Genomic DNA, 23,313 nt, shown 5'->3' with positions numbered 1-23,313 from the left:
GGAGGAATGGGCCAAAATACCAGCAACAGTGTGTGAAAACCTTGTGAAGACTTACAGAAAACGTTTGACCTCTGTCATTGCCAACAAAGGGTATATAACAAAGTATTGAGAAACTTTTGTTATTGACCAAATACTTATTTTCCACCATAATTTGCAAATAAATTCATAAAAAATCCTACAATGTGATTTTCTGGATTTTTTTCTTCTCATTTTGTCTGTCATAGTTGAAGTGTACCTATGATGAAAATAACAGGCCTCTCTCATCTTTTTAAGTGGGAGAACTTGCACAATTGGTGGCTGACTAAATACTTTTTTGCCCCACTGTATGTAGGCCTATGTGGGCTGGGTTAGGTTTGGTTGTCCCAAACTAATAAAACATACCCTCAACATTCTTAGGCATGTGCCCCTGCTATTATACAAACTACTTTACAAACAAGCATCCAGTGAATAAAGGACACATTCGTGTTATAAAGCAATCAATCTACGTCACAAGTACAGTTGAAGTCGGAAGTTTACATACACTTAGGTTGGAGTCATTAAAACCTGTTTTCAACCACTCCACAAATTTCTTATTAACAAACTATAGTTTTGGCAAGTCGGTTAGGACATCTACTTTGTGCATGACTGTCACGGCATTCATCGGAAGAAGAGGAATCGTCAGACCAAAATGCAGCGGGGTACGTGTTCATCTTTATTCGCTTAACTGACTGAACACTGAATACAAAATAACAAAAAGAATAGCCGAAACAGTTCTGCAAGGTGCAACTAACACTAAACAGAATATAACCACCCACCACTAACAGTGGGAAAACAGGHTACCTAAGTATGGTTCTCAATCAGAGACAACGAAAGACAGCTGTCCCTGATTAAGAACCATACCGGCCAAAACATAGAAATACAAAACCTAGACATACAAACATAGAATGCCCACCCACATCACACCCTGACCAAACAAAAAATTGAAACATACAAAGCAATCTACGGTCAGGGCGTGACAATGACACAAGTAATGTTTCCAACAGTTGTTTACAGACAGATTATTTCACTTAGAATTCACTGTATCATAAATCCAGTGGGTCAGAAGTTTACATACACTAAGTTGACTGTACCTTTAAACAGCTTGGAAAATTCCAGAAAATTATGCCATGGCTTTAGAACCTTCTGATAGGCTAATTGACATAATTTGAGTCAATTGGAGGTGTAACTGTGGATGTATTTCAAGGCCTACCTTCAAACTCAGTGCCTCTTTGCTTGACATCATGGGAAAATCAAAAGAAATTAGCTAAGACCTCAGAAAATAAATTGTAGACCTCCACAAGTCTGGTTCATCTTTGGGAGCAATTTCCAAACGCCTGAAGGTACCACGTTCATCGGTACAAACAATAGTGCTCAAGTATAAACACACCATGGGACCACACAGCCGTCATACCGCTCAGGAAGGAGACACATTCTGTCTCCTAGAGATGAACGTACTTTGGTGCGAAAAGTGCAAATCAATCCCACAACAACAGCAAAGGACCTTGTGAAGATGCTGGAGGAAACAGGTACAAAAGTATCTATATCCACAGTAAAATGAGTCCTATATCGACATAACCTGAAAAGCCGCTCAGCAACTGTGAAGCCACTGCTCCAAAACCACTATAAAAAAACAGACTACGGTTTGCAACTGTGAAGCACAGGGGTGGCAGCGTCATGTTGTGGGGTTGCTTTGCTGCAGGAGGGACTGGTGCACTTCACAAAATAGATGGCATCATGAGGAGAAAATTATGTGGATATATTGAAGCAACATCTCAAGACATCAGTCAGGAAGTTAAAGCTTCGTTGCAAATGGGTCTTCCAAAAAGACAATGACCCCAAGCATACTTCCAAAGTTGTGGCAAAATGGCTTAAGGACAACAAAGTCAAGGTATTGGAGTGCCCATCATAAGGCCCTTACCTCAATCCTATAGAAAATGTGTGGGCAGAACTGAAGGAGCAAGGAGGCCTATAAACCTGACTCAGTTACACCAGCTCTGTCAGGAGGAATGGGCCAAAATTCACCCAACTTATTGTGGGAAGCTTGTGGAAGGCTACCCGAAACGTTTGACCCAAGTTAAACAATTTAAAGGCAATGCTACCAAATACTAAATGAGTGTATGTAAACTTCTGACCCACTGGGAATGTGATGAAAGAAATAAAAGCTGAAATAAATCATTCTTTCTACTATTATTCTGACATTTTACATTCTTAAAATAAAGTGGTGATCCTAACTGATCTAAGACAGGGAATTTTTACCAGGATTAAATGTCAGGAATTGTGAAACACTGAGTTTAAATGTATTTTGCTAAGGTGTAGAGTATATAAACTTCTGACTTCAACTGTAAATGTTCTACTGTATTATCTTTCTCTTTCTATATAACACTGCCCACTTGGGGCTCAGATAAGTTACTGCGGTTGTGTCTGGCAAGCAGTGTGGGCCTACAGTGGAGTCTGATCAACATTACTGATATGGATGGACATTCATTGTATCTATCTGAGGAATACCACACGATCTTGAGCACCACAAAAGCATAAGATATTATTTATTTCCATTTCTTTTTTATTCAAAATTAAATGGTTTTATATCAACACACAGTCATCACATTAATCAAAAATAGAGGGGAACCCTTATTGTGAACAACGGAAATAAAAAATGTGAACCACTTGGTAAAAAAATGGATGTCATTGACTCTGATAAAATGAATTGATGGACATAGTTACATATAGTACATGGTGTTGACATATTTTACATTTATCAATAATCAAAAGGTAATTTGAAGAATAATGCAGGAAGTGTATATACAAAAAGTATAATCAACATTGTCTTATTCTTCATTCCTCAGCATTGTGATGTTCCAAAGCTTTCTATTCTTTAGTCAGAGTCTCTGAAACTATGAAGTAATATTCAGCTGTCCATTTCAAGACATATTTTCAAGCCAGTGTCCATGCTGTCTAATACTGTCCTTATATGCTCTTGTGTTTCTGCTTTAGACCAAGTTGTCACTGTATTTGCATGTGGCAAAAAACGTGTCACTGTATTGTAGTGCAGAGCGATAAGTGGTTTTTGAGAGAATTTTTTTAACCAATCACTTTTCTAAAAACATTAAATGCATTTATAAATAATGACATTMAAATATTTTTGATGCCATCCACCTGTCTTTTTTCCTGACACGGACAGTGGGTTGAATGCTGTAACAACACAGAATAAAATTGTTCATAAAATTGTTAACTACCATGATGGTAGTTTGGTAGACCATTACTGCCATCATTATTAACCATAACTTTACTTTAATAAAATATTTCAGTTGTGTATATTACTTCGTTTTTTTTGGATGACTTTATTATTTCTCATTCCTTAAAGTCATCATCTCATCTCTGCTCAGGCAGTAGCAGCCAGCCAGACAGCCAGCCAGACACCCATCTAAAGTTATCTCCGTGCATCCCATTGAACAAGTCATCCTTTTTAGCTAGGTGAGTAACTAGCTGGCTGACAAAATAATTGTATTAGTTGTTCAAAGTAGATAAGGCATACTTTCAAGACTGCTTATTACCAACTACTACAACTATCAATTGGGTAGAGCTACCTGACGAACTGCCTCTATCCTTCTCGTCTATGTGTATCCGCCTCTGTCCGGGACTGGGAAGAACAGGCGCAATGGATTATGGTAAGTGTAGTTAATTACCACAGTTCTGTGCTGAGCTAGGTTGAATATTTGCCTGGCATCCCACATAGCTATTAGGTATGTTTGAGGGGTAAAGCGAAAGCAACCGACTGTAGACGAAAGTTGAGGAGTGGTCGGAGGAGGTGCATCTGTGACAACCAAAGTCAGACACTAATGTGGTTTTCCAACAGTAAGGCTCAGATCAACATGGCAGTGCTGCCATTGTTAATAAAAGTTTTTCTTTGTGAGTGTGTGTTCTGGGGGTTGGAGCCATGTTTATTTCAACAATTATAAACTGCAATCAGTGAGAAACAGCCTCAAGTATCAAATTCATTTGAATTACTCAACTGTATACATGAATCGTATCAACATTTGTTCCTATTTCAATCATGTCTTTGGTCACGTTTGTGTGGGTCAATGACAATAGATCCTCCCACAATGCAGGTGATGGCTGCAGACTGAAGTTGGTCAAGAGCATATGTTTTGTAAAGTATATGCAGTCGACACGTAGGCGCAACGATGGTCATCGACTTGACAAAAGTGATCCGCTCAAATGCGCCCAYTGACTACTTTTCTCTCATTAATGATTTAATTTCTCTCTTGAGAAACAGCACGTTGAGCTCACAAAAAAAGCAGGACTATATGGAGTTCAAGTAATTGAACGGATGTCGGTCAATTAGTTGTTTAATAAAGGGGGATTTTTTTTTTACGGTGAATCGCTCAGCACTACTGTATTGGCAAAAGGCAGAAACAGCTTGTTACCTTGGTGGCTCTGTTTCCAGAGGGCGTGAGATACCTCTTTAAACTTTTAATCAGTTATACAGTTATAGTTCAGTCTATCTCCTCAGACATCCTCTTGCAATTTACTGACGTGAATGTCTAACAATCCAAAGGTTGCGAGTTCAAATCGCATCATGGACAACAGATAAGCATTTTAGCTAATTAGCAACTTTTCAACTACTTACTACTTTTTAGCCACTTTGCAACKACTTAGCATGATAGCTAACCCTTCCCCTAACCTTAACCCTTTAACCTAACTCCTAAACTTAACCCTAACCTTAACCCCTAACCTTAACCCTTTAACCTAACTCCTAACCTTAACCCTTAGCATACAGTAGCTAACGTTAGCCACCTAGCTAACATTAGACACCTAGCTAGAATTCATAACATATCATATGTTTTTCAAATTCATCACATATAGTATGTTATTCAAATTGTTTGCTGGTTGTTTGCACACCAGTCTGTTTGCTGGTCATTGACTAACCAGTCTGTCGGCTGGTCGTTGGCTCAAAGGTTTGTTGGCTGGTCGTGGGCTCACCGGTCTGTTGGCTGGTCTGTTTGCTGGTTGATGGCTCTTCGATCTGTTGGTTGGTCTTTGACTCACCGGTCTGTTGGTTGGTCGTAACTCACCTTTGGCCATTCTGTTGGACACACTGTTCGTACCTAGTGCTGTTGAGGTGGATCTTCTTACCATCTACGATGTCTCTGGATGACCCCTCCGGCGATGTCCGTACTGCGCTGGAGAAGGACACGCTCACCTGCCTCTTCAGGATCTTCAGCACCTTCCTCTTGTAACCCTTACAGGCAAAGAAGTAGATGAATGGATCCAGGCAGGAGTTGAGGTTCATCAGACAAACAGTGAAGTGTAAGGAGATCTGGAAGGCTGTGAGTTCAGCACAGTCTGGTGTGTAGATCAGCTTTCGGATCATGTATTGGAGGAGGTTGATGTGGTAGGGGCTGAAACACACCACGAACACCAGGGAGACGCAGCAGATCACCCCAACGGCTTTGCGGCTGCGCCCCGACTTGTCCGTCAGGTGATTGGTCTTGGCCGAGAGGCGGAGTTTACAGCACAGTATGGAGTAGCACAATAGGATAGTCACCACGGGGACTCCATAGCCTAGGAACACGGCGCCGATCAGCATGTAGGCGATGTTGGGCACCTGTTCGAAGTTGGGATACTCCATACAAGTGATGAAGCCATCAGACTCCACATGAGTCATGGGCATGGAGAGGAGGGGCAAAGTTTGCATTAAGACCAGCAACCACACCCCAACGCAGATGAACCGGACATTGGAGACCTTCCGGAAGCGTGCGAACCGGAGCGGCAAGACCACAGCAATGAATCGGTCCACACTGAGGCAGGTCATGAAGTTGACCCCGGCATATGTGTTGATGTAGAAGATCAGCCCTGTGATCTTACACAGGGTCTCCCCCAGGGGCCAGTGGAAGCCCAGGGCGTAGTAGATTATCCGTAACGGTAGTGACAGCGTGAACAGGATGTCGGAGATGACCAGGTTGGCGGAGTAGAGCGTGGTGGAGTTCATCTTCTTTAGGTTGGGCCGGATGACATGCAGCGCCAGGGCGTTRCCCAGCAACCCCACGGAGAAGACGATGCTGTAGAAGAGGGGCATGAGGACTCGGGCGTACTCCAGGTGGTCATACAGAGTCGTGCAGGTGTTTGAGTCATTGAGGGTGGGGGTAGGGGTGGGGTTTGCATGGGTGGAGGTCCTCATCACCTCCATCATTGGGCTAGTGGCTATTGTGAAGCTAGCTATAGCCGTAAAAAGAAGAAACATTGTTTGCATTTAGATTTACACATGACTATTGACTGAATGAATATCAGAGGAGGCTTGTGGGAGGAGCTATTAAAGGACAGGCTCATTGTAATGGCAGGAACGAAATGAATGGAGCATAGTTAAACATGTGGTTTCCATATGATTGATGTGGTCGATACCGTTCAATTTATTTCATTCCAGCCATTACAATGAGCCTGTCTTCCTATAGCTTCTCCCACCATCCTCCTCTGATGGATATAGATGTATAGGTACACATAACTACATCCTGTATAAATTCATGTCTATAGCATGTTTCCATCCACAGTTTTTTTATGAGTAAAAATCACAAAAGCTGTGATGAAAACAGGACGTTTGTTTCGGTACAATTTTATAAATGCAGACACATAATTTGTTTGTTTGACATGGTGGGATCTTTTTGTGTGACAGCAAAATTAATTATGTGAGAAATAATGCAAYTATTGATATAATAACCATMATTTCGAAGTTAACTTGGAGYCACACGATGATATGGTGTGTGTTCCTCCGACTACCGAGGAACACACAGTTAATTAGGCTACAGATGAAATAAGTTATGATGAACTTCACAGGGTGGTGAAAGTGCATAGCACAGGAGTTTGGTGGAACCTTAATTGGGGAGGATGGGCAAATGGTAATGGCTGGAGCGGAATTGGTGGAAAGGTATCAACAACATCAAACACATGGTTTCCATGTCTGTTTGGTGGAAACACCACTGGTTGGAACATTTGCATATTTTCTTAATACAGATTTTTGAAATATTTGCATGAAAATGTGTCGCCAATTGGTTGGAAACCTAGCTAGTGAGAAGGATTTGGCTTGTAGTAATGTGGATATTACATCCTACTGCTTGGCACTTATTGTGTCCCGYCCCCTATTTAGAGCGTGATTCGAAGTCACAGCTATGGAACTTGTTACTCTAAGTATGATTTTGCATGAACGGATTGGATGGGTATCTATAATGAGAAATTCTGGTTTCAGTAAGGAAGTAAAACTATTCTTTCTCAATGTGTTTGGATCCTGACCTCAAAGGTCTGAAGGAGATAGCTGCTTTCTACATAAGTCATATCGGTAACACTTTATAGTAACTTTATTGAATAAGCTTTAAAAACCTCTTAAATGTAACTAAATGTAATCAGAAATGTAATCTACGTAATCCCCAAAAGTAATTATGTATCATGAGAGGGCCATAAACAATAACTAGTAATGCTGCATACTCAGAGAAAGTTTTAAATATCACCTTTCTGGTMATTTTTTAAATAAATTGCTCAGGTATATTCACTGTTGAGGACACAAACTCAAATAAACAGTACAAATATAATGAAAATATTAGGTATTTTAAATGATGTATGAATAAGGCTTGAAACAACATATATTTTTTCTAAATATGGAATAATTAATTTATAAAACGACTAAYTATAAGATTCCACTTTACTTATTACTGTAAAATACTTAGTGTTAAAGAAAATGTGCATATTTTCTAAAGGTCTCTCTTAATCAAAATGTCTGCCCCCATCGCTGTGGACGTCTCACAGAGCTCCAACTTGGCTTCTAGAACTCGTTAAGAACTCATCTTTAATCTCATATTAATGTTGTCCGTCTATGACAAACAGAAAGTGATTTTTGTTTAAAATCTATGAATTATTTTAAATTACTGCTTATAAATTGATCTCTGAATATGCTACAGCAACTATCCTACGGCTGTGAAGTAGGGTTCAGCTAGGAATAGACAGCCTGAAGAGCGAATTAAATGGTAGGAGGGACATGCCAGCTTCAAGTGGTGTCAGATTTCACATCCTGCTTCACACAGGCAAAAGAGACATACTCCTATGTCCGTGAGAATCAAGGCTACCGCTCAATGCAAGCCATTTTGATCTACGTGTTTACAGATTGATTTATAAGAGATTTATATTCATGTCGGTCGGAACCGGTACCAGAACTGTGCAGGTCCCGTAAACAGGGGACTTTACATCGAAGTGACTTTAATAAATGTTTATGTAATGCTTTATACATTATTGTAAATGTTKCTCAAAGAACGGAAGGATTGTATATACATATTTTATAAATGTTTACAAATATATGTGTTAGTAGTTTATAAATCATGTATTAATGCATATTTATGATAGTTATTAAGAAGTGTTACTATAATTTGGATAAAAATTGTATTTTGATATTCTGCTTAACACTTAAAACCAAYTGACCTATTCTTATTTCCCAAAATATATCAGGTCATTGCGTCTGCTCATATGGCATAGGAATCAGTATTGTCACATGTGAAATATAACAAGTAATCACATGAAAATATCTACTCTATTGCCACCTAGCGGTAACATATGCACAGTGGGAAGACTCCAGTGTAGATGCACATTTTGACCAGTTTTGTTTCACTAAATGCATTCATCCATTTTCATGTGTTCAAYATTTTTAACATGCTAAATGACCCATTTCAAGGATTGTTTTGTAACACCWTACTTTGAAGAAATTTGACATATGCATTCACTCCCATTGCAGGCTAGCGTATTTATTTGACCCATCTACCATTAATATCTWTACAAAGCACATGCAGTTGACTTGGGTACAGCCAGAGTCAACATGATGGAAGTCTACAAACAATACAAGGGGTTTTCACAGCACACAGCTGCGGTGGTCACGTCACAGGACAAAATATTGGTGTTGAAAGACACTTGCACACTAGGAAGTCGACATCCCTATAGGTCACTCATACACTAGGAAGTCTACATCCCTAGGCACCCAGCCCAACCATATCCGTGTTTAGGAAAGTCAAAATGCGTGACCCTAGTCACAGCCCAGACATGAGACTCCTATCTAACAGAGCAGACTCAGGCTGGAAAATAAATATGTTTCCTGACCCATTAACACAAAACCAAAGCCAAAGCCAAGGGCTCTGGGTATTTCATTGTGAACTGCGGTTACAACTTTCACACAAGGTCAAAAGTCTTTCGTCTTTTTTTAAATAGACTTTTCCTTTTTTCCTTTGTGCAAATGCTACAGCTTTTTGTCTAGAGTAAGAACATGTTAAAAACAGTGTGGCCCCTGTAGAGGTCCTATAATTTGTTGTTCTATATGTAATTGTGTGGTGGCCACAGCATTAGAGTAAGGCGTTAGAATGAGTCATTTAAGCATTATGGGCCCCAACATCTTAACCTCTAGATATTTGAGCTATATTGTGAAACATGCCATCATAAAGTTTCAGTATAAGTTAGCCACCTGCTGATTGGCTGTTGTTGACTTTGAATAGTGTTGTCTAAGTCTATATTATTAAGTTATAAATTGGCCTGGTTTAACAGCCAGGTCTCAATCATTCAACAGAGTTATTTTGGTATGAGCTGTGTAAGTCGTTTGATAATGTGAACCTAATGATTCGTTGATTGTACATTGAACCTGAGAAGAACATGTTGTTCCCTATAGTTTACAGTTCTCAATACGGCAACTTTTGTTTTGCAGCAATTGTTTGATTTTGAATTTCGCCTCCCAATGTTTTCCCTATTCTAGCTGTCAAGTTGAAGTCAATATCAAGTTGAATAAATGAGAATGCATACAAAATCAACAATTGATTAAACCAAACCACAAACGTGGACTTACCTAAATCAACTGTATTTCTGTATTCTTCCAAAGTGTGAGAGGTAAGCAGGATAGTTCCTCCTTGGCATGAGACTATAATTGTCCTCTCAGAGTTCAGCAAAGACCACGTTGCCCCAGGCTTTTAGAGCAGAGTGACACATAGTGGCAAATAGAGAACTAAGATTGAGTGACGGGCTGGCTTTCGTAATCATAGTGACATCAAAATAACCTGTGTTACTGTTTATGCTCTTGAGTTTGTGGATCTCTCTGCTCTTTCTTTATCCCTCTCTCTCTCTCTGTCTCTCTCTCCCGCTATCTCTCTCACTCRCTCGCGCTCTCTCTCCCCTACTGTCTCTGTTTTTTGGTTAGGTGAAACTAGCACCTGCTGATGCCCACAAAAATCAAGCTGTCACATATATCTACACTTTTAATGTTTTTATTTTGGTCTGTTTTTAAAGAATATCTTGAATGCTGTAAAGAATATAAAGATGGAACTAAGTCTCAGACGTAGATTTGTAACTTACTACTTGTGGTAGCCAACTCTTTTATAATTATAAACATATTGCTCATTTGTTGATAATAATTGTATAAATAATGAATGTCAACTTAGGTACAACTGATAGATAACCAAACAATAATTGATACATTTTGCTATCAGCTCCGCCCCCCCCCCCCTAAAGTTATTAGGTGTTTTGTTCATAGGGAAGTTGGAACTAAAAGTCTCTGTTAGGAAAAAGTGATCTGGCCAACGTGCTGTGCCATGTGTACAGTATGTGTACCCATGAGAGGATGTGGTTTCAAACTCATGGCCTTATATCTTGACATTAATCATTGACATTTTCACATGTTCCTACTTTTTTCTTTCAAAGTAAAGTTTTGTGGTCTGGTATGAGTTCTCTTTCACGAACATCTACCTACACACATAGACACATTTGTGTAAGCCTGCACGCACATTCACGCACACACATGGGGCGTTTGCGTMCCTCGCCTTTGCAACCATGCACATGTTGTTTTTTTGCCCTAACATGACACAGCTGATTCAAAGCTTGATGATTAGTTGATCATTTGAATCAGCTGAGTCGTGCTAGGGCAAAAACCTTAATTTGCAACCCTTGGGGTCTCGAAGACCGAGTTTGGGAAACCCTGGCTCAGGGTAAGCAAATTGGCTTTTCCCAACAGTGATGAGTAGAGTTGTAATGACATGTTTTGGGATTTAAAACTAGAAGCCTTAATTGAAATAATAGTGTTTTAGCTAAAAAGTTAAGGGATGAGGGTGGAGAAATGTAACCACTCATTCATAGACGTCTATATTAGGTTTGAGCCAGCAATGCATGTTAAAGTGAGTTTTTCCCATATTCATTTCTCTGTCAATACTCCATACTACAGAAAGAAACCAGTTGAGAACTACCATTTAACTTCTTATGGCTGCAGGGACAGTATTGAGTAGCTTGGATGAAAGGTGCCCAGAGGTGCCCATAGTAAACTGCCTGCTCCTCAKTCCCAGTTGCTAATATATGCATATTATTATTAGCATTGGATAGAAAACACTCTGAAGTTTCTAAAACTATTTGAATGATGTATGTGAGTATAACAGAACTCATATGGCAGGCAAAAACCTGAGAAAAAATCTAAACAGGAAGTGGAAAATCTGAGGTTGGTCGATTTTCAACCCACCCCCTATTGAATACACAGTGGGATATGGATGAGTTTGCACTTCCTACGGCTTCCACTAGATGTCAACAGTCTGTAGAACCTTGTCTGATGCCTCTACTGTGAAGTGGGGCCGAAGGAGACAGGAATTAGTCAGGTCTACCATGACCTGACCATGCTCTGACCATGCGCGTTCACATGAGAGGGAGCTCTGTTCCATCGCACATCTGAAGTCAATGTAATTCTCCGGTTGGAACGTTACTGAAGATTTATGTTAAAAACATTCTCAAGATTGATTCAATACATCGTTTGACATGTTTCTACTGACAGTTATGGAACTTTTTGACATTTCGTCTGCTTTTAGTGAACGCGCTTCCTGACTTTGGATTTGTTTACCAAACACGCTAACAGAAATAGCTATTTGGACATAAATTACCGAACAAAACAAACATTTCTTGTGGAAGTGGGAGTCCTGGGAGTGCATTCCGACGAAGATCAGCAAAGGTAAGTGAAGATTTATAATGTTTTTTATGAGTTTTGTTGACTGCACAATTTGGCGGGTAACTGTATGGCTTCCTTTTGTGGCTGAACGCTGTTCTCAGATGATTGAATATTGTGCTTTTGCCGTAAAGCTTTTTGAAATCTGACACAGCGGTTGTATTAAGAACAAGTGTATCTTTAATTCTATGTAAAACATGTMTCTTTCATCAAAGTTTATGATGAGTATTTATGTTATTTGACGTGGCTCTCTGCAATTTCTCCGGAYATTTTGGAGGCATTTCTGAACATGGCGCCAATGTAAACTGAGGTTTTTGGATATAAATATGAACTTTATCGAACAAAACATATATTTATTGTGTAACATGATGTCCTATGAGTGTCATCTGATGAAGATCATCAAAGGTTAGTGATGAATTTTATCTCTATTTCTGCTTTTTGTGACTCCTGTCTTTGGCTGGAAATATTGCTGTGTTTTTCTGTGATTTTGCGGTGACCTAACATAATCTTTTGTGGTGCTTTCGCTGTAAAGCCTATTTGAAATCGGACACTTTGGTGGGATTAACAACAAGATTACCTTTAAAATGGTATAAGATACATGTATGTTTGAGGAATTTTAATTATGAGATTTCTGTTGTTTTGAATTTGGCGCCCTGCACTTTCACTGGCTGTTGTCATATCATCCCGTTAACGGGATTGCAGCCATAAGAAGTTTTAATGGACAGCGGATGGCACCGTGATCCGCTAACTAGTTTTTCTTTCTTGAAGGATGTATGGAAATGTAGCATTCTCCCAAAGGTATTCTCTATGAAGACATTTAAGAAAATCCACTAAGTTGTCAACAGTGACACTCGAATTACCGAGAAAGGAAGAAAGGAAGCACTGCTCTCGGATCAGCGTTGTCCCTCTTACCTTAGTATCAATCAGCAGCTGCTACCTCCATTTTGGACGTATAAATTAATGATACAGTGGTTCTTCRTTTAAAAGTTGCGGCGTACTGCAGCACAGCTTGCAGGGTGCCACAGAATTCTATGGCACGTTATTGTGTCAGCCATTGTTGCCAGAAATGCAATTTACCACAATCTGTCACCATCTACCACAAACGGTCGCGTCATAAGCTCAAAACTTTTAAAGGAAGAACCACTATGTTGATTCTTGAAGAATTTGACTTATAAATGCCTCATGAACTTAGTTCAACTGTCGTACCCCATCAGAAGCCAAAATATAAGCTTGTTTACTGCAATATTTGCAAGACTTGATAGTCTTTAACAAATCTACTTTGAAACTAAAGTATACACCTCACACAACTTGGTATGGGCATAAAAAAAGAATACACCTGGACCATGTCAGATATTGAGTTGAAATTGATCCATTTTGAGTTTGCATCCCAAAATTACACTTTATATACAGTACCAGTCAAACATTTGGACACACCTACTCATCCAAGGTTTTTTTTATTTATTTATTTTTTACAGTTTTTTACATTGTAGAATAATAGTGAGACATCAAAACTATGAAAAAACACATATGGAATCATGTAGTAACCAAAAAAAGTGTTCAAAAAATCTAAATATATTTTAGATTCTTCAAAGTACCCAACCTTTGCCTTGATGACAGCTTTGCAGACTCTTGCAGACAGTTACCACATACACGAAGCACTTGTTGGATGCTTTTCCTTCAATCTGCGGTCCAAACCATCTCAAATTGGGTTGAGGTCGGGTGATTGTGTGTAGGGTGCTGTCTTTCGGATGGGACGTTAAACGGGTGTCGTGACTCTCTGAGGTCATTAAAGATAGCCCTTACACAGGCTGGAGGTGTGTTGGGTCATTGTCCTGCTGAAAAACAAATGATATTCTCACCATCATCCATGGCACTTATCGTAAGAGTAGGGCTGTTAACCCCGGTGTCCTGGCTAAATTCCCGATCTGGCGCTCAAACCATCACGGTCACCTAATAATCCCCAGTTTACGATTGGCTCATTCACCCCCMTCCTCTCCCCTGTAACTATTCCCCAGGTCGTTGCTGTAAATGAGAACGTGTTCTCAGTCAACTTACCTGGTAAAATAACGRATAAACATGGCCTTGTGGAGGCCATGTCATCTGATGCAACACTCCAACACTCTCCTTCTTGGTCAAATAGCCCTTACACAGGCTGGAGGTGTGTTGGGTCATTGTCCTGCTGAAAAACAAATGATATTCTCACCAAGCGCAAACAAGATGGGATGGCGTATCGCTGCAGAATGCTGTGGTAGCCATGCTGGTTAAGTGTGCCTTGAATAAAAWAWWAWAAAATCACAGACAGTGTCACCAGCAAAGCACCATCACACCTGCTCCTCCATGCTTCATGGTGGGAACCACACATGTAGAGATCATTTGTTCACCTACTCTGCATCTCACAAAGACACGGCGGTTGGAACCAAAAATCTCAAATTTGGACTCATCAGACCAAAGGACACATTTCCACCAGTCTAATTTCCATTGCTCAAGTTTCTTGGCCCAAGCAAGTCTCTTCTTATTATTGGTTTCTTTTAGTAGTGGTTTATTTGCAGCAATTTGACCATGAAGGCCTGATTCACGCAGTCTCCTCTGAACAGTTGATGTTGAGATGTGTCTTTTACTTGAACTCTGTGAAGCATTTATTTGGGCTGCAAATTCTGAGGCTGGTAACTCCAATGAACTTATCCTCTTCATCAGAGGTAACTCTGGGTCTTCCTTTCCTGTGGCTGTCCTCATGAGAGCCAGTTTCATCATAGTGCTTGATGGTTTTGCAACTGCAATTGAAGAAGTTCTTGAAAGTAACGAAGGACTATTGTTTCTCTTTGCTTATTTGAGCTGTTCTTACCATAATATGGACTTCGTCTTTTACCAAATACGGCTATCTTCTGTATACCACCCCTACCTTGTCACAACACAACTGATTGGCTCAAACACAATAAGAAGGAGTGAAATTCGACAAATGTACTTTTAGCCATTCCAGTTGACTACCTCATGAAAGCTGGTTGAAATAATGCCAAGAGTGTGCAAAGCTGTCATCAAGGTAATTTGAAGAATCTCAAACATAAAATATATTTGSATTTGTTTAAAACTTTTTGGGTTACTACATGATTCCTGTGGCATTCTGCATTAGCATCAAATWGCCCCTGCGATATGCAACTTTTCAGGGAAGTCAGGAACCAATATACTCAGTCAGTTAGGAAAGCTAAGGCTAGCTTTTTCAAAYAGAAATTTGCTTCCTGTAGCACTAATTCCAAAAAGTTTTGGGACACTGTAAAGTCCATGGAGAATAAGAGCACCTCCTCCCAGCTGCCCACTGTACTGAGGATAGGAAACACGGTCACCACCGATAAATCTACGATAATCGATCATTTCAATAAGTATTTGTCTACGGCTGGCCATGCTTTCCTCCTGGCTACCCCTATCCCAGCCAACATCTCAGTACCCCSTGCAGCAACTTGCCCAAGATCCCCCCCGCTTCTCCTTCACCCAAATTCAGACAGCTRATGTTCTGAAAGAGCTGCAAAATCTGGATCCCTACAAATTAGCTAGGCTAGACAATCTGGACCTTCTAGACAATTGTTGCAACTCCTATTGCTAGCCTATTCAAACTCTCTTTTGTTTCGTCTGTTTCGTCTGAGATCCTCAAAGATTGAAAAGCTGCCGCGGTCATCGCCCTTTTCAAAGGGGGTGACACTCTAGACCCAAACTGTTATAAACCTATATCCATCCTTTCTAAAATCTTCAAAAGCCAAGTTAACAAACCGACCATTTTGAATCSCACCGTACCTTCTCCACTATGCAATCTGGTTTCCGAGCTGGTCATTGGTGAACCTCAACCATGCTCAAGGTCCTAAACGATATCATAACTGCCATCGATAAAAGACAGTACTGTGCAGCCGTCTTCATTGACCTGGCCAAGACTTTAGACTCTGTCAATCACCACATTCTTATCGGCAGACTCAACATCCTTGGTTTCTCTAATGACTGCCTTGCCTGCTTCACTATCTACTTCTCAGATAGAGTTCAGTGTGTCAAATCGGAGGGCCTGTTGTCCGGACCTCTGGCAGTCTCTATTGGGGTGCCACAGAGTTCAATTCTCGTGCCGACTCTTTTCTCTGTATATATCAATGATGTCGCTCTTGGTGCTAGTGATTCTCTGATCCACCGCTACGCAGATGACACCCTTCTGTATACATCTGGCCCTTCTTTGGACACTGTGCTAACAAACCTCCAAACGAGCTTCAACGCCATACAACACTCCTTCCGTGGCCTCCAACTGCTTTTAAATGCTAGTAAAACTAAGTGCATGCTCTTCAACCGATTGCTGCACACACCTTCCTGCCTGACTAATATCACTACTCTGGACGGTTCTGACCTAGAATATGTGGACAACTACAAATACCTAGGTGCCAAACATACCCTCGCAAAACTGACTATCCTACCGTTCCTTGACTTTGGCAATGTCATTTACAAAATAGCCCCAACACTCTTTACTCAGCAAACTGGATGTAGTCACTCACAGTGCCATCTGTTTTATCACCAAAGCCCCATATACTACCCACCACTGCGACCTGTATATTCTCGTTGGCTGGCCCTGACTACATATCTGTYGCCAAACCCACAGGCTCCAGGYCATCTTTAAGTCTTTGCTAGGTAAAGCCCCGCCTTATCTCAGCTCACTGGTCACCATAGCAATAACCACCCGTAGCACGCGCTCCAGCAGGTATATTGCACTGGTCATCCCCCAACACTTCCTTTGTCCGCCTTTCCTTTCAGTTCTCTGCTGCCAATGACTGGAACGAATTGCAAAAATCACTGAAGCTTGAGGCTTATAGCTCCCTCGCTAACGTTAAGCATCAGCTGTCAGAGCAGCTTACCGATCACTGTACCTATACACAGCCAATCTGTAAATAGCACACCCAACTACCTCATCCCCATATTATTGCTTACCCTCTTGCTCTTTTAAACTCCAGTATCTCAACTTGCACATCATCACCTGCACATCTATCACTCCTGTATTAATGCTAAACTGTAATTATTTRTTTTCTATGGMTTATTTATTGCCTACCTCCCTACTCTTGTACATTTGCACACACTGTGCATATATTTTCTATTGTGTTATTGACTGTACGTTTATGTGTAACTCTGTGTTGTTGCACTGCTTTGCTTTATCTTGGCCAGGTCACAGTTGTCAATGAGAACTTATTCTCAACTGGCCTACCTGGTTAAATAAAGGTGAAATAAAATTAAAATAAATAAACATGCGTAATTTCATTGTAGCTCCGGGCCATTTCATAGCTCCGGGCCATGGATCATCACTGGAGGCTTCGTGCCATGGATTATCACTGCAGGCTCCGGGCCATGGATCATCACTGGAGGCTTCGTGCCCTGGATTATCACTGCAGGCTCCGGGCCATGGATTATCACTGGAAGCTCCGGGCCATGGATTATCACTGGAGGCTTCGGGCCATGGATCATCACTGGATGCTTCGGGCCATGGATCATCACTGGAGGCGTCGGGCCATGGATCCTCACTGGAGGTCTGGAGCGCAGAGCTGGTACAACCCGTCCTGGCTGGATGCTCATTTTAGCCCGGCAAGTGCGGGGCGCTGGCACAGGACGCACTGGGCTGCAAAGGCGCACTGGAGGCAAAGTGCGTAAAGCCGGCGCAGGATATACTGGGCCGTGGAKGCGGACTGGACGTCTGGAGCGTAGAGCTGGCACAACGCRTCCTGGCTGGATGCTCACMCTAGCCCGGCAACTGCGGGGCGCTGGCACAGGACGCACTGGGCTGTGAAGGCACACCGGAGACACAGTGCGCAGAGCCGGCGCAGGATATCCTGGGCCGAAGAGACACACCGGAGACCAGTAGCGCTGAGCCGGCACAATCCGTCCTGGCTGAATGCCCACTCTAGCACRGGAAATGCGGGGAGCTGGCACAGAGCGCACTGGGCTGTGGATGCGCACAGTGCGCATCACCGCATAACACGGTGCCTGACCGGTCACACGCTCCCCACGGTAAGCACGGGGAGTTGGCTCAAGTCTAAACCCTGACTCCGCCAATCTCCTCTCGGGCTTCCGTCGTTGACTTAACTCCTCGTATCGTCGCCGTTCCTCTCTCGCTGCTTCCATYTGTTCCCTTGGACGGCGATACTCTCCGGCCTCCGTCCAGGGTCCTTCCAGGATGTCCTCCCATGTCCACTCCTCCTGGCCACGCTGCTTGGTCCGTTTTTGGTGGGATCTTCTGTAACGGCTCTCGTTGGTGGTAGAAAAAGTAGACCAAGGCGCAGCGTGGAAAGTGTTCATGATTTTAATTTAAAAAACACTCAAACAGAATAACAAAATCAAAAACGCACAGTTCTGTCAGGCAACAGTAACTAAACAGAAAACAAGATCCCACAAACTAATGGTGGGAAAAAGGGCTACCTAAGTATGATCCCCAATCAGAGACAACGATAGACAGCTGCCTCTGATTGGGAACCACACTCAGGCCAAAAACACAGAAACACAGAAACAGAAAACATAGAATGTCCCACCCGAGTCACACCCTGACCTAACCAAACATAGAGAATAATAAGGATCTCTAAGATCAGGGCGTGACAGCACCTACAACTCTGTCCAATTTCTTCGACTTTTTGTTTGTTTGGTTAGTACAATTAATCAACTGCGCAATAAACTCCACAAAATCCACTTTCTTTACAAGCAATGTAACAGTATCCCTCAACTATTGAGTGACATTCTGAACCGGTTGCGGGTCATCCACTGTTTTGCTCCCTCAGCTCCACATCACGGATCTTTGCAACTTCAAACTMCTTTACTCTAGCAGGGCACTCCAGGAATTCGGGCAAAGTGATTTCCACCACAATTTCTACACCATACAGTATGCCATCAGATTCTTCAACTACATGTTGATTCCGTTGACACGCTTGAGACATGGCCATACTTTTTGMAATTTYGGCACTTTAACGTGATAATGCAAGAGAAGCCAGTGTTTGGAGGATATATTGGCACGGTTTGCAGGCCCTTGACTTTGTCTCAGGGCTAACAATACCCGTGGAAATATATCCTCCAAACACTGGTTTCTCTTGCATTATCGCTTAAAGAACACATAGCCCCTTGGTGATTATTCCTTACACATTCCATTGCATGAACCACATCAGTTAGCATCATTTGAATGAACATTCCACATTACCAAGGCAACCCAGCATCAGTTTATAGAACATTCCAAAACACCATGGAAATGATTGCATCACAATACCAGGCAGCCATTGGGAGTATACCTATGACTCATGAGTTGACCAGTCAATTGCCATGGTTAGAGCTTCCAAGCCTGTTCTATTTATTCTTATTTCTATGGCAAAACCACTTCTGGTATTCTTCTTCTATGGTATTATGGCAGCCACAAACAAACAGAGGTGAATGCTGCCACCWACTGTACTGGAGTGTGTAGTCAATCACAGTTTACAGACTAAATGGATAAAGAAACAGACATTAACCCTCCTATCTAATCGTGTACTACTAAGAAAAGAAAAAAAGAAACCTACTAACTTCTAACAAACCAAAATCCATCCCCCGTCCATTCTCCATAACGCTACACATCAATCGTTCCCTGTCTTCCACATACCTCTACTTACAACAATACATCAASACATGCTTCGCTGTTTCATGAACAATGCACTCCGTACACAAACCATTCACATGTTTGCCAACCAGGTGTAATGATTAGTTCATAGGCGCAATTGACCAAACACCACCTCTTCCCTCCTAAACCAACTTTTGAATCTTGGTCCACCAACCTTTCTTTGGAGGGCATATAAATGCCRGCCCTTACATGCTGACCAGACGTTTGCATGCGCCATCCCGCGCATGTTGATTTTATCCAACMACACCAGACGTGATCAGAACACGCAGGTTCAAATATCAAAACATACTCTGAACCAACTATATTAAGGGAAAAGCATTAAACRTTTATAATTTGTCCCGGGATATAAACATCAGGTTGTTGTTTTAACTGAAAYGCACAAGGTCCTCTTCTYCGACAACTAGTCYACAGATAAAAGGGTAAACCGTTTCTAGKAAATCGTTTCGAGTAATCTTTCCTCCTTCARGCTTCTTCTTCTTTGGACTTTTATATGGTGGTTGGCAACCAACTTTAAAGGTGGATTACCGCTACCAACTGGACTGGAGTGTGGACCTCAGTTCATCTTTCAATCACCAACATGGGTATATACTCCTAAAAAACAATAAGGAGATGGCACATGGGTATATGCTCCTAAAAACCAATGAGGMGATGGGAGAGGCGGCACTTGCAGCGCATCAAGTGTCACAAATAGAATCAAGTTCAATTTTAGCGCCTGGCTACGCAGACGCTTGTTGACGTCGGAAGCACTGTGGGTGCAATGATTGAATAACATGTATGTGTAAATGTATTTTGCAACGCAAGCGGTGTGGTCAGCATGTTAGGCTCGCTGTCCCACCTCTTCTGTCACGTCTATCATAATGGCTTGAATTTTACATTTGGCCTCACCAACCTCTCCCGGTCATACTGTCTGAACTAACTTGACAGTGTATCAGTGTTCCCCAACTGGCAGTTTGCGGGTGGTGTATTTTTTTGTTGTATTCATTGTATTTTGTTGCATTTTTTATTTGTGTGACTGTCCAAGTCTATCAGTTTATCAGTGTTTTCTTACTTGTCATGTTTTGTGTTTTTTGTGAACCTTGGGAAGAGTAGCTGCTGCTTCTGCAAAAGCTAATGGGGATCCAAATAAACAAATAAACAGGTAAAAGGCTGTGTTCGGCCCGACGCAACATTCAGAAAATTTGTAAGACTTTTTTACAGTTGGTCTAGTAGCAGTAGCTTAAACTGTTAAAGAGCTGTACCATTTTGAAAACCAACCACTTTAGGCTGCCATTGACAGCCATGTTGTTTTATGCAATTTCAAATAGTTATAATGCATAGTAATAATGTTTGGTGGTAGGACTCGTGCATCAATCTACACAAAATATACCCCATAAGTACCCCATGAAAGTTTTGCAAACGTATTAAAAATAAAAACAGAAATAAATGATTTACTTAATTATTCAGACCTTTCACTATGAGACCCGAAATTGAGCTCAGGTGCATCCTGTTTCCATTGATCATCATTGAGATGTTTCTACAATTTTATTGGAGTCCACCTGTGGTTAAATAAATTGAATGGACATGATTTGGAAAGGAACGCACCTGTATATATAAGGATCCACAGTTGAAAGTGCATGTCAGAGCAAAAACCAAGCCATGAGGTTAAAGGAATTGTCCGTAGAGCTCCGACACAGAATTATGTCGAGGCACAGATCTGGAGAGGGGTACCAAAACATTTCTGCAGCATTGAAGGTCCCCAAGAACACAGTGGTCTCCATCATTCTTTAATGGAAGAGTTTGGAAACAACCAAGGACTTTCCTAGAGCTGGCAGCCCGGCCAACTGAGCAATCGGGGGAAGGGCCTTGGTCAGGGAGGTGTCCAAGAACCCGGTGGTCACTCTGACAGAGCTCCAGAGTTATTCTGTGGAGATGGGAAACTTTCCAGAAGGACAAGCACCTCTGCAGCATTCCACCAATCAGGCTTTATGGATAGAGTGGCCAGAAGAAAGCCACTCCTCAGTAAAAGGCACATGACAACCTGCTTGGAGATAGCCAAAAGGCACCTAAAGGACTCTCAGTCCATGAGAAACAAGATTCTCTGATCTGATTGAAAACAAGATTGAACTATTTTGCCTGAATGCCAAGCCTCACTTCTGGAGGAAACTGGCACCTCCTATGGTGATGCATGGTGGTGGCAGCATCATGCTGTGGGGATGTTTCGAGGGAAAGATGAACGGAGCAAAGTACAGAGAGATCTTTAATGAAAAACTGCTTCAGAGCACTCAGGACCTCAGACTGGGGTGAAGGTTCACTTTCTAATAGCACAACAACCCTAAGCTCACAGCCAAGACAACGCAGGAATGTCCTTGAGTGGCCCAGCCAGAGATCGAACATCTCTGGATAGACCTGAAAATAACTGTGCAGAGACTCTCCCCATCCAACCTGACCGAGATTGAAAGGATCTGCAGAGAAGAATGGGAGAACTTGCTAAATACAGGTGTGCAAGCGTGTAGTGTCAAACCCAAGAAGACTTCAGGCTGTAATCGCTGCCAAAGGGGATTCAACAAAGTACTGAGTAAATAGTCTTGAATACTTTTAGCTTTTTTAATAAATATGCAAAAATCTCTAAATTCTGTTTTGTTTTGTCATTATGGGGTATTGTGTGTAGATTGCTGAGGGGGAAAAAAACATTTAATCAATTTTAGAATAATGCTGTAACAAGCAAAATGTGGAAAAAGTCAAGCGGTGTGAATACTTTCCGAATGCTCTATATGCATGTTCTGCTGTAGACAACAATGTCATTTGAAAGTTTAGCCTCTGAATGTGGAAAAAAAATGTCATTTTCTACGGGTAGCTTGTCAATGAGTTTGAGAGGGGTACATTATAATTATTATTAAATGTAACAAAATGTGGAAAAAGGGAAGGGGGCTGAATACTATCCAAATGCACTGTATATCAAAAAATGATTTAATGGAAAATGTTTATTTGGCCTTACTGCTAAAAATGCATTCACTACATGGAAACAACAGATAGTCCCCTAAAAAAACTAAGCTACAGTTGATGTCGGAAGTTTACATACTTAGGTTGGAGTCATTAAAACTAGTTTTTCAACCACTCCACAAATTTCTTTGTTAACAAACTATAGTTTTGGCAAGTCGGTTAGGATATCTACTTTGTGCATGACACAAGTAATTTTTCCAACAATTGTTTACTTCTAATTACACTGTATTCACAATTCCAGTGGGTCAGAAGTTACATCACTAATTTGACTGTTCCTTTAAACAGCTTGGAAAATTCCAGAAAATTATGTCATGGCTTAGAACCTTCTGATAGGTTAATTGACTCATTTGAGTCAATTGGATGTAACGTGGAGTATTTCAAGGCCTACCTTCAACTCAGTGCCTTTTGCTTGACACATGGGACAATCAAAAGAATCAGCCAAGACCTCAGGAAAAAATTCCAGACCTCCACAAAGTCTGGTTCATCCTTGGGAGCAATTTCCAAATGCCTGAAGGTACCACGTTCATCTGTACACACATAGTACGCAAGTATAAACACCATGGGACCACGCAGCGGTAGAACCGCTCAGGAGGAGACGCAGTCTGTCTCCAGAGATGAACGTACTTTGGTGCGAAAAGTGCAACTCATTCCAGAACAACAGCAAAGGACCTTGTGAAGATGCTGGAGGAAA

At 41.4% G+C, this 23,313-nt stretch overlaps 1 protein-coding gene across 1 annotated transcript; it reads right to left on the bottom strand.

Moving 5' to 3' along the window:
- Positions 1–668: 668 nt before the first annotated feature.
- LOC111971997 (G-protein coupled receptor 183-like) lies at positions 669–10,110 on the bottom strand. Its single transcript, XM_023998819.2, has 2 exons — positions 9,878–10,110; positions 669–6,234 (listed from the first exon to the last, which is right to left on the bottom strand). The coding sequence occupies exon 2, from the start codon at positions 6,206–6,208 to the stop codon at positions 5,087–5,089; it is 1,122 nt and encodes a 373-aa protein (XP_023854587.1). The 5' UTR covers positions 6,209–6,234; positions 9,878–10,110; the 3' UTR covers positions 669–5,086.
- Between the last annotated feature and the right edge of the window lie 13,203 nt (positions 10,111–23,313).

This window comes from Salvelinus sp. IW2-2015, linkage group LG2 (genome assembly GCF_002910315.2).
Source record: "Salvelinus sp. IW2-2015 linkage group LG2, ASM291031v2, whole genome shotgun sequence".
Taxonomy (NCBI): Eukaryota; Metazoa; Chordata; class Actinopteri; order Salmoniformes; family Salmonidae; genus Salvelinus; species Salvelinus sp. IW2-2015.
The sequence above is the reverse complement of the archived record's forward strand: the minus strand, read 5'-3'. Positions and strand labels throughout refer to the sequence as shown.